The sequence below is a fragment of the Urocitellus parryii genome, chromosome 8 (genome assembly GCF_045843805.1).
Source record: "Urocitellus parryii isolate mUroPar1 chromosome 8, mUroPar1.hap1, whole genome shotgun sequence".
Taxonomy (NCBI): domain Eukaryota; kingdom Metazoa; phylum Chordata; class Mammalia; order Rodentia; family Sciuridae; genus Urocitellus; species Urocitellus parryii.
In genome coordinates, this window is record NC_135538.1 from 108475446 (window position 1) to 108488730 (window position 13285).

General features: G+C 34.4%; 1 protein-coding gene across 2 annotated transcripts in view; it reads right to left on the minus strand.

The window, feature by feature from the left end:
* Ubr2 (ubiquitin protein ligase E3 component n-recognin 2) overlaps window positions 1–13285 on the minus strand; it is a 125723-nt gene that overhangs the window by 86506 nt on the left and 25932 nt on the right. For both annotated transcript variants that reach the window (XM_077802195.1, XM_077802194.1), the window contains exons 3-4: window positions 3004–3082; window positions 703–816 (exon numbers count right to left, since the gene is read on the minus strand). In XM_077802195.1, coding sequence (XP_077658321.1) covers window positions 703–816; window positions 3004–3082 — 193 coding nt within the window. The remainder of the gene's footprint in view (window positions 1–702; window positions 817–3003; window positions 3083–13285) is intronic.

Consider the following 13285-nt stretch of genomic DNA (forward strand, 5'->3'; position numbering starts at 1 on the left):
AGCAGAAGGATCACAAGTTTGAGGCCAGTGTTGGAAACTTAGTGAGACTTTCTCAAAATGAAAAATAAAAAGGGCTAGGGATATAGCTCAGGGATAAAGCATTCCTGTGTTTAATACCTAGTAATACACACACACACACACACACACACACACACACACACACAAACCCTGACATCAAAAATCTTGATCATTCTGTTAAAATATTTGAAACCTGTGTGGTACATGCATCAGGAAGGACTATTATTGTCCATTTATCCCAAACCTATATTGGACCTTATAAGTAGTTTGTACATACCTCTCTGACATTCAAAAATAATAAAATCTGAAATAAAGATCCTGAAATAAACATTAAATTGTCACAAAAAGCAGACATTCGAGCATTTATTTAACAAGAGTCCACTTTATTACAAATATCATCTAAAAAAAACAATTTTAAGAAACATATATGTACAGCTGGAGTTGGGATCATCTGTACTGAGCTGTTATTTCTACACCTGGTCCCATCACAAATCCAGTGATATGATTTACTGAGATGATGATTGGGGTTGGCTAACATGTATGGTAATAGAAAAGAAAGTTATATACAAAAACCAACCTAGTTAACTGGCCCACACATAACAGGAAAAATAATCCCTGTAATGATAAAAATTTTAAAACTCAAACAATTTTTCCTTAAAAGAAACTTTGTGAAAATGTTTTTACCTCTTCTTCCTCGATTTCAGAGGTGTTAAGTTCATGTTTTTGACAGTAAGGACCCTCTTTCCAAGCTTCTGTATCACCACAGTCACAGAAACCTCCACCTCCTGATGTTGTCATCTTCAAAGAAAATTGTAAAGTATCTTGTCAATAAGTATTCACTGAGGGCTATCAGATAATAAGTAAAAATATCAAGTGCTAAGAAAATAACACTGCTTATATGTTTAATTCTTTGGAGGGATAAAACTAAATAAAATGCCAAGCCTTCTGATGTTTTATTTTAAATAAGTGTGTAGGTTAATCTATGGGATTTCAAAATAAAATAAAATACATTGTAGTGTTCAATAAACTACAGATATTTTAAAGAGGATATGTCTGCCTGCATAGCCTCCTTAATTAGGAAAATAATAAGGATTCATGAAGGTTTTCCTGCAGGATTTTGGTTAAATTAGTATAAAGCTGAGATCTCTGCAATCAGGTTGTGATAACATAATATAACAGAATAATATGATATGTAATACACATTCAAGGGTTATAAAGATTTCTATCGCTAGCCAGGCATGGTAGCGCATGTCTATAATCCTAGTAGCCCAAGAGACTAAGGCAAGAGAATCAAAAGTTTGAAGCCAGCTTCAACAACTTAGTGAGACCCTATCTAGAAATAAAAAAGGACTGGGTAAAATACCCAGGGGTTCAATCTCCAGTTCAAAAAAAAAAAAATCTGTAGTTGCTGTCCCCCACAAGAGTTTTTTTTTTTGGGGGGGGGTAACCAAGGATTGAACTCAGGGGCACTCAACCACTGAGTCACACCCACAACCCTATTTTTGCTTAGCACCCTGCCGTTGTTAAAGCTGGCTTTGAATTTGCAATCCTCCTGCCTCAGCCTCCCAAGCCACTGGAATTATAGGTGCATGCCACTGAGCCTGGCCCCCACAAGACTTTCATAATAGTATAAAAAATGACCAACGAGGACTATAGAAATATTTCATTTTTCTTCTCTCACACTTCCTAAAAGCCACTTTTAGAAAGGACAGATAATAAGAGCTCAGGAAATACAAAAGTGCTACGTGATCATAAAAACTTTCACACTTGTGTGATTCAAGAATTATTCACAATTCCTTAAGTTAAGGCAATGATTCAAGAAATTTGGTGGGATAGAATATGCTAGTTAATAATCGGGAGACTAGAAATTCTGCCTTTCTTGAAATACTTTAGGAAAGTTTAGGAACAGGTATTAGTTACAGCAAATTTTAGAATAAATCCTATTATATCCTGTCCATATATAAGTATTTGTGTGTTATATATCACAATATAATTCATATAAACCAATTGTTTCAGCTATTCCAAGGGGACTCAAAGATGTGTGCCCAGAAACATGGATAGGCAGCCATTTGGAAAATGATAGCTCCACCTTATGGCTTATGTGTGTGTTTTATTATCAAACCACAGATAGAAAGCCTTAAAAGAAACTGGGATTCTCTTAAAGGAAGGTGGGATCTTTTTATGGATTTATGAGAATAAAGAGAACATGTAAGAATGTAGGGAGCCCAATTTTGTAGCTGCTTTAATATATTATCAATACTTGGGTAAAGCAAATTAAAAACAGAAGAAAAAGTCCTGACCCATTAGAGCTTCTGGAATTAAGAACAAGATTGATATATTCCTTCTCTACCATTTTATTTTATGATCAAGGTAAAAGTTCCATCTACCATCTGGTTCCTAACCTTTGAATGTTCGTGGTCTATCTTCAATTTCCAACAGAGGAACCAGAACAGGCTTAGGAATAAACTGCCTAAAATAATAAAACTAGTGAGTCTTATTATGCACTGGAGTTGGGCCTTCTTCTATAGTGTAGTAAATGTCACTTTAATAAACATTTAAAAATAGCAAAACAAGCTGGGTGCAGTGAAGCATACCAGTAATCCCAGCAACTCAGAAGACTGAGGCAGAAGGATCAGAAATTTGAAACCAGCCTTAGCTACTTAGCAAGGCTCTATCTCAAAAAGAGCTAGGGATGTAATCATGATAAAGCATCCCTGAGTTCAATGCCCCATGCCAAAATAAATAAATTAATTAAATTTAATTAAAAATTTAAAAAATACTTTTTTTTTGGTAGTGCTGGGGATGGAACCCAAGGACTTATATATGCTAGGCAAACACTCTACCATTGAGCTACATCCCTAGCCCTAAAGAATACATTTTAAAACCACTTTCCCCATTTACATGTTAAATCTTTGGGCTTTAAAAAGAAAAGTATTCAATATAAAATTCAATACTGTATATAATTATTATTTGGATATTACTAACCCTATATCGATGGTCTCTGTGAATACTTCCCAAAAAGCACTCCATGCATAAAACACAAGTTGGATCAACTGCACAGTCTCTGTAAAGTTAAAGAAAAAAAAAATCAGAGTGTCATAAAATAACTATGTTATTTCGCAACAGAATATTTCACATTAGGACCCATCTTAGAAAAGCCAGAATAGAGGTAATATTAAGACAGGAAATATCATTCCCAAAGATCTGTCAGATCTTTGACAATGAAATCATTTTAAGGTAATGTTCATACTACTGGATGTGTACTAGAGAGTCTTTCAAGACATTTGTTACTAGAATGTTAAATTTCCCCCAAGATTTGGGAAAATCACAGTATACATTAAAAAATACAGATGTATATGGAACACATTAAAAATGTGTATAAATTCTTAAGATTCATATCTTGGAATTAAAAATAACTTCCTCCAAACAGGTATTTGAGACCAAGGGTCTTCAAAGAGATATATATGTATCTCAAAAAGGGGAGGTGTCAACTGAAATGCAAGAAGACAATATTAGAACTTATATCTCTACTTAACTAAAAGGGGAAAATTAAACATTCTATATGCTCAGTATACAGACTGAAATGGGTCTCCTCACTTGGTCCATATGTCTGGTATTCATGTAACCATATGGTTCAAGACATATTAATGGGAGAGTAACAGTTCCATAGGGTGGATAAGTTGCTAGTTGTGCTCCAAGTTGTTTCATTTGCCTTAATCATACTGCCAATTATATAACATTTATGGATCACATCTTAAGAGAATCTCTAATTTCATGAAATGAGATGGAGTGTGTATAAAATAAGAAACAGAGCTTTAAAATTCTTATAGACAGAGGTGCAAGGAGAATCCTTATGCTAATATTTGGTCTCAGACCCTAATTCCAGAGAGATCTAATCTCTTGGAATTTCCTGGGTGATTTTTTTGTTCTAATAAAATGACAGTTGGCAGATGGCTGGGGGATCCTTTGACAGCCTTAGGATGGGGGTTGTTTGACAGGGGAACCAACTATGAGAATAAAGATTTAAACTTTCAGCCCCAATCTTCCACATCTAGGGAGGAGAGATGGGCTGAAGTTTGATTTACAGCAATGGCCAAATGATATAATCAATGAGGAACCTCCTTAAAACTCCAAAAGGACTGGATTCAGAGAGATTCTAGATTGGTAAATACATAGAGGTCCCTGGTGGATTCTAGAGAACGCAAGGAGGCTCTTTCTACCTGCCTTGTCCTGTGCATCTCTTCCATCTGGCTATTCATCTGTATCCTTTAAAACAGCTCTTACAATAAATGGGTAAACTTGAATAAAATGTTTTCCTAAGTTCTACGAGCTGCTCTAGTAAGTTGATCAAACTCAAGGAGGGGGTCATTGAAACCCCCAATTTCATAGTTGGTTGGACTGAAGAGGGGGACCTTGCAATATGCATCTGAAGTGACTGGTAGGCTTGTGGAACTTGTGGTATATGATGTCAGAACTGAATCAAATTATAGGACACTCATTTGATGTCTGCTGGAGACCAACACATCTGGTGTCAGAATTGTTCCGTTGCTGAAAGTTGTAGCTGGAATAATTTACCCTCTACTATGCTAGTACTGAACATTTACATATCCACCAATGTCTTCCTACCACAAATAATGTTGCAATGAACATCCCTGCATATGTTATTACCTGGATCCATTTGAGATGTCATTTGCATATAAAATCAAGAGTGGAACACCTGGGTCATATATATGCTATTGTTCAGAGAGGCTACATGACCATCGGCAATGTATAAGGGTCTTCATAGCTTTGCACCTTCAGCAACTCTTCTTATTGCTCAATTTTTTAATGTGCCTGATATATATGAAACGATATCTTATTGTTTTAATTTGCATTTTCTAATTGTTAATTATGTTGAGGAACTCTTCATATGCTTGCTGATTTGGGGGTTTCCTTTTCTATAAATTCCTTTTTATATCCTTTACAAATTTTCCTGCTGGGATTGTTATCATTTTCTTATTTGCAGGAATTCCTTGTATACTCTGGAGGGTATTAATTGCTTGTTAATATTAAACATTGCCAATACTGTCTGCCATTTCCCACTTCTGTGTGTTAATTATGCTCATAGAGTCCTCTGATAATCAAAACTCCCCATGTTGGGCTGGGGATGTGGCTCAAGCGGTAGCGCGCTCGCCTGGCATGCGTGCGGCCCGGGTTCGATCCTCAGCACCACATACCAACAAAGATGTTGTGTCCGCCGAGAACTAAAAAATAAATATTAAAAATTCTCTCTCTCTCTCTCTCTCCTCTCTCACTCTCTCTTAAAAAAAAAAAAAACTCCCCATGTTGGTACAATTAAATTAATACATACATCTAGTTTGTACTTTTGAGGTTTTAAGAGTACAAACTCACATCTCAAAAAATATTTTTCATTTCCTTTAACCTTTTTTTTCCACATTTGGTATTTATTGGGAGTCTACTTTTGTATATGATGCAAAGGAGTCTTATTTTCCCATATATAACAAGCTACTTGCTCCCTCAACATTATTTGTGAAATAATTTAGTTTCTGTCTATTGATTGCACTGTTAACTTTATATCAAGTTCCCGCACATCCATAGGTCTATGTCTCAACTCTCTAATATTCTGAGAGATCTACATGTTCGTATACTAACCACATAGTTATCATTATGTCTTTGTAATATGTCTTAATCTCATAAGTCCCCCTTTTTTCCTCCTTTTCTTAAGTCAACTAAGCTATTCACAACCTTAATTCTTTTTTTTTTAATTGTTTTAGTTGTAGATGGACACAATACCTTTATTTATTTATTTATTGCTCTACCACTGAGCCACAGCCCCAGGCCACAACCTTAATTCTTCCACACACCATTTAGGATATTTACAGAGTTTTTCAAAAATATCCAACTAAAAACTTGACAGATTATTTGGAATTTATTGACAATACATCAAGAGTACTAATATCTTTACAAGAGTAAATTATTAGGTCCACAATTCTTCCCTTTTCTGAATGAATTTTATTTCAAAGTAAACAAAAGGTTGATGAGGGACTGTTAGACATCTAGCTAATAAATGAAGAAGAAATGATAAATCAGCATTTTGCTATTCACAATGGAATAATGATCTAAGTAACCTTTATAATGATTTTTAACTGCTAGGTACTAAAGTCCACCGACTAATCAACCTTAAAATAAAAGCAGTCAAGCATTATGTCCCCTTTGATTTCAAGAGTTAAAAAGTTATTATGAAGTAATAATCCCCTCTCCCATACAAAAAAACAAAACAGGACTCAATCCAAACTACTACAGGAATTTAAGAAGCCTGCTAATCAACACCATGAGGACAAAACCAGCCAAATTCATAACATGGAAAATTCCACAGAAAGAATGAACTTGTTTCTTAGTCACATAAATGGAAAAACGAAGAAGAATGGAGAGTAGAGGAAGGAGGGAGGAGCCGGCTACTCAGGAGGCTAAAGTAGGAAACAAATGAGGCCACCCTGGCAACTGAGTGAGACTGTTCTGAAAAAAAATTAAAAACACCAAAAGGCACAGCAGTCAAAGACAACAATATGTGAACTTGGAAACCACACTTATGAATCAATCAGGACAATTTTAACCATGGTTAGATATTAGACAATTAGTGTTAATTTTTCAGGATGTTAATAGTTATAGAGAAAAAACTACATTCTGATCATCTACTAATAAGGCACATCTGGAATTAGCTTAATAATAAAGTGGTGGGGCAGAAAAAGCTGTGTGTGGATGAGGCATACATTAAACAGAGTTGACATTTTACAGCAAATTTTGAAGCTGAACAATGGGTAGACGTCAAGTCTCTTACATTCATAATAATTACATTTAAGTGTTCAAAATAAAAGCTTTAAAACCCCAATAAAGTTCTTTTATTTATGTTGTTTGCTAAGATTTTCTACAATATATAATTATTGGAAGGTAGAAAATACTTTTCTGAATTAAACCAGAGAAACATTTTTCTTCTCTCAACTATTAAAGATGGTGAGTTGCATTAATAACCCTGAACTACCTTTGACTCCTGAACTAAATAAACCCACCTGATTCTATGTATCATTCTCAATGTATTTTTGGATTGAAATAGTTAATATTTTACTTAGGATCCTTCCATATATATTAATAAAGGAAATGGTTCTATAACATATCCTTTTGTATTGATTTAATCAGGGTTTAAGAATCAAAATTGTACTAGTTCATAAAGAATAAGGCAGCCTCCAACTGCTTTCCCAGTTTCTATAATTAAGGTACGTAAGAAAGGAATTGTTCCTTCAAAATTTGATGGAACTGGGGCTGGGGTTGTAGCTCACTCTACCATTTTAGTTCACTGGTAGAGCACTTGCCTAGCACGTTAGGCACTGGGTTTGATTCTCAGCAGCACATTAAAAAATTAATTAATTAACTAATTAAAGGTACTGTGTCCATCTACAACTTTAAAAAAATTAAAATAATTTGATGGAACTCATCTGTATAGTCATCTAGGTGAGGGATTTTGTGAGGGAAGAGCTTTAATTATCGTTCTTATATTTTTATACTGTATTCAACTTATATTCATTTTTTTCTAGGAATTTATGTTTCATCTGTTTATGAATTTAGCATTTAGTTGTTCATATCCTTATATTTCAGAGGTTCTCAAACTCTCAATGGCACCACTAGACCAAAAGACATGCCAATTCTGTTCATCAAATCAGTTCACAACTCAGCACCTGGTAGGCACTGCTCAACTTCTTAACTTTAGAAAATACTGCCAACTTTATTTCCTATTCCACGTTAAGTTTTTACAATGTATTTGCTTTTCTGTCACAGCAACAAAAAAGCCCCAGCTTTGCAATATGACACACCATTAAAAGGAATGCAACAAGTTTATCAGTTTTCCATTTTGATATATGTGTATCTTCTCTTTTTCTTAAATCAGTTTTGCCAGAAATTTAACATATTAATAATTCTAAAGAGTCAATGCCTCAACTTCTTGTGTTTCATTTTCTGACCTTATCTTAATTTCCTTTCTTATTTGAGTTTGCCCTATTCATTTCCCAACTTCCTGATGGAATGTTTACCTTATTTTTAAATTTTGAATGTTTACCTTATTTTTAATTTTGAAACTTAGAAAAGTTACAAAAAACAGTAGAGAGTTCCTTTATACTGTTACCCAGCTTCAGCTAATGTTAAGCTTAGTATTATTATCAAAACCAAGAAATGAACACTGGCACAATATTGTTTTTTTTAATGTTTTACAGATTTTTTTTAAAGAGAGAGAGAGAGAGAGAGAGAATTTCAACATTTATTTTTCATTTTTCCGGCGTACACAACATCTTTGTATGTGGTGCTGAGGATCGAACCCACACACATGCCAGGTGAGTGTGCTACCGCTTGAGCCACATCCCCAGTCCCTGACACAATATTATTAACTACAGACCTACACAAATTTCATCAGTTCTTCCACTGAGATCCTTTAACTGTCCAAGATCCAATACACAATCCCACGTTGCATTAGTTGTCATAACTATAGTTGTCCTAACTACTTAGTATCTTCTAGTTTGTGACAGTTCTTCACTCTTGTCTCAACTTTCGTGACCATGACACTTTGAAAGAGTACTGGTCAATAATTCTGCCGATTTCCTACAATCTGGATTTGATGTTTTCATGCTTAAATTGAATTACACATTTTGGCAAGAATATCATAGAAATGATGCTGTATCTTTCTTTCTCAATGTGCCACAACAGGGAGCATAGGATGTTGACTTAATATTTCTTATTATTGGCTTTTTGTTCCATCTAGTGAAGATGGTGCCCACCAAATTTCTTATCTGTAGTTATTGTTGTTCCTTTGATGCAAATGCATAAAGAAATTTTTTTTAAATTGAGCTTTTTTAAAAAAATTGATTTAATTTACATACTATAAAATTCACCCTTTTAAAGTGTACAACTTAGTGGTTCTTAGAGAATACGCATAATGTTATAAAACGTTGTCATTAATTCCAGAACATTTTCTATCATCCCTAAAAGAAACCCTGTACTCATTATCAGTAAATCCCCTTTCTTCCCTCCCAAACTCCCCTTTCCCAACCCCGACAAACACTAATCTACTTTATAGATCCATGGATTTACTGAACATTTCATGTACACGAAATCAAACATAATATGATTTTGGTTTTGTAACTGGGTTCCTTCACTTAGCATAATTTTCTCAAGGTTCACCTACATTTTATTAGAATTTAATTCCTTTGTATGGGTAATTTTTATTGATTCATCTGTTCCTGGACATCTTGGTTGTTTTTACATCTCCTGGCAACTGTGAATTGTGCCGCATATACATGCTTTTGTTTGAATGCCTGTTTTCAAATCTTCTGGGTATATACGTTGGAGTAGAATTCCCAGGACATAAGGTAATTCTATGGCTAACACTTTGAGGAACTGCCGGCTGTTTACCAAAGCAGCTGCACCATTTTTATATTCCCATTAACAATGTATGAAGGGTTACAATTTTTTGAAATTTATTATTGTCTTCATTTTAAAATTACAGTCATTGTAATTTGTGTTAAGTAGTAAGGTGGTTTTAACTTGCAATCCTAATTATTAATGATGTTTACTGGTCATTAGTAGAAATGACTATTCAAATCCTTGCCCATTTTTAAATTGGGATGTCTTTTTGTTGTTTTAAGAATTCCTTATATATTTGGAATTCCAGTTCCTTATTAGATATGTTTTGCAAATATTTGTATTTGAGGGTTGTCTTTTTATTTAATTTAGTTACATGTGGTGCTGAGAATCAAACACAGTGCCTCATACTTGCTAGGCAAGTGCTCTACCACTGAGACACAACTCTAGCCCCTCTTTTTACTTCCTCTCAATATTTATTTTTTAGTTGTAGTTGGACATGACACTTTTATTTATTTATTTAAAATATTTTATTTTATTTAGTTGTAGCTGGACACAATACCTTTATTTTTATTTTTATGTGGTGCTGAGGATCGAATCCAGGGCCTCACTCACACTAGGCAAGTGCTCTACCGCTGAACCACAACTCCAGCCCTCTTTTTACTTTCTTAATAGTGTTATTTGATGCACAAAATTTTTAAGAAACCCAATTTATCTGTTTTTTCCCCTTGTGACTGCTTGCATTGTGTGTGAGTGTGTGTGTGTGTGTGTGTGTGTGTGTGTGTGTGTGTTGCAAGAGATCAAACACAGGGTCTCCCATATGATAGGCAGGAGCTTTACTACTGAGCTATAACTCTAGCCCTGCTTGTGCTTTTGATGTCAGATCTAAAAGGCCACTATTTAATCTAGGATCATAAAGTTTTACACTTGTTTTTTTTTCTACAAATATTAGCTCTTACATCTAAGCCTTTGATCCATTTGAGTTCATAAAGCATGGGTCCAACTTCCTTCTTTTCAGTGAGTATCCAGTCTTAGCACCATTTCTTGAAAAGACTATTCTTCCTGCTTCTGAACTGTTTTGGGATTCTTGTGAGAATTACTGGTTACAAATACAAATATTTAACTCTCTCAATTCTACTGTCTTTTCTTATGCCAATACCATACAAATTTCTTTTGTAACTGTTCTGTGTGTACTTGAAAGTATACACTGTGTTTGATTCTCTGCAACACATGTAACTAAATTCTCTTGGAATAGTTCTATAGATTCTCTAATTGTTGATTTTTCTATTTCTCCTTGCAGTTTGGTTGGTTATCACCTGATGTATACTGAGACTATTATTAAGTATAGAAATGTTCATTATGGCTGGGTGCAATGGCACATGCTTGTAATCTCAGTGTGTCAGAAAGATGACGCAGGAGGATCACCAGTTCAAAGCCAGCCTTAGCAAAAGTAAGGCACTAAGCAACTCAGTGAGACCTTGTCTCTAAATAAGATACAAAATAGGGCTGGGGATGTGGCTCAGTGGTCGAATTCAATCCCTGGTAATCCACCCCCTCAAAAAAAGAATATTCATTATGGATATTCATTATTTCTTCTTTACTTTTTGCTTCATTTACCAGTATAAAATTTCTTTCTATACTATTTTATGGGCTATTTGCATTCCTTACACTTTATCTACCCAAATTAGATGTTAGATATGAAAACTGGTATTCTAGCTTTCTTTTGTATCATATTACTTCCCTGGTATATTTTTATCCACTGCTTTTCCTCCTGCTTTCAATAGTTTCTGTTTCAGTTTGCCTTTTATATAAAACATTTGCAGATCTTTAAATATCAATCTGAAAGACACTTTCTATTTTCACATAATTATAAAGATGAGGAAAGCCAGAGAACCTTGTCCTCTAGAGGAGTCCATCATTTAACAAAAAAGACAAATATAAACAGTGATGATACCAGTTGTTAACTGCCATATTAAAGGTATAAATGGTGAAAGTCAGTGTCTCTAGAGCAGTCAAGGATCTCTGAAATGAGACCTTTGTATAAAACAGTCATCTTGGGGCTGGGGTTACAGTTCAGTGACAGAGCACTTGCCTAGTATATGTGAGGCAATAGGTTCTATTCCCAGCATCACATAAAAATAAATAAATAAAATAAAGGTATTGTGTCCATTTACAAAAATTTTTTTTAAAAGTCATCTTCTTGGGCTGGGGATGTGGCTCAAGCGGTAGCGCGCTCGCCTGGCATGTGTGCGGCCCGGGTTCGATCCTCAGCACCACATACCAACAAAGATGTTGTGTCCGCCAAGAACTAAATAAAATAAATATTAAAAAAATTCTCTCTCTCTCTCCCCTCTCTCACTCTCTCTTTAAAAAATAAAAAATAAAAAATAAAAGTCATCTTCTTATTTTCTTTTGATCATATATATATTCCATTTATTAAAATGTTCTGAGCATGTACTAGACTTAAATATATTCATATTACACATGTATAATTTTAAAATGTAAGTTATATACATGTGATACTGTACCAATTAAAGTCTCAATTCTACTACTGTGTAACTGGAGTCCCAGGAATGAAAAAAAAGGGAGGGGCCAGAAAAAGTATCTAAGAAATAATAACCTACACTTCCCAAATGTAGTGAAAGATATACACTTATAGATTCAAGATGCTCACTAAATCCCAAGATGATAAATAAAGAACATATGTTTAGGCATATAGAAATCAAATTGCTAATATCCAAAAATACATTTCATACAAGGAAACATAAATATGCTAATGACAGTTAACATTAACAAAAAAAACAGAGATCAGAACACTGGAATCAAGATTTTTTAAATGTTGACAGGGAAAACAAAAAAGCAACAAACTAATAACTGTCAATGGAGAATTCAATATTCAGGAAAAACATCCTTCAAAAAGAGTGCAAAAGACAATCTGAATAAGCTTATATCTATTAAAGAAGGAGTCAATAATTAAAAACCTTCCAAAAGAGAAAGCACCAAACTTATAATGAGTTCACTGGTGAATTCCATCAAATGGTTAAGAAAGAAATTATACTGGATCTCCACAATCTCTTCCAGAACATAGAAGCAGAAGCACCACTTCCTAACTCATTCTATTTGGCTAGCATCATCCTAACGCCAACACCAGACAAAGACCTTATAAGAAAACTATTACAGATCAATTTCAATCATGAACATAACAAAATATTAAATCGAACCCAACAATGTTATAAAAATTATTACACACAATGACCAAGTAGGATTTATCCCAGCTATGCCAATCTGGTTCACATATTAAAATCATAGAATTCATCACATCAACAGGCTAACGAAGAAAAATCACATGATCATATCAATAGATGCAGAAAAAGTATCTGATAAAAGCAGTGTTTACTCATGATAAAAACTCTCAACAAAAGAGGAATTTGGTGGATTTACTCAACTTGATAAAGAATATCTCTGAAAAACCTACAGTTATCAGCATACTTAAGAGTAAGAAATGTAAGAAATTTATGCTAATGAGGTTTCTGAGGGTGGGGCCCCTAGATAGCCTCTGGATGAGACAGTTACAGAAAAACCAAGTGATTAGAGGGTTGGAAATTTTAGCCCCTTCCACTGAAATTTGGGAAGGGGGTAGGATTAAGAGATTAAGATCTATAAAAACTCTTGAACATGAAGACCTGATGAGTTTCCAGACTGCTGAATTACGTGGAAGTGCCAAGAGAGTAGCATGCAGATTCCACACCCCTTCTCCCATTTCTTGCCCTATATATCTTTTCTATGTGGCTGTTCTTTTTTTTTTTTTTTTTTTTTTTTGTACCGGTATTGAACCCAAGAGCACTCCACCACTGAGCCCTATTTT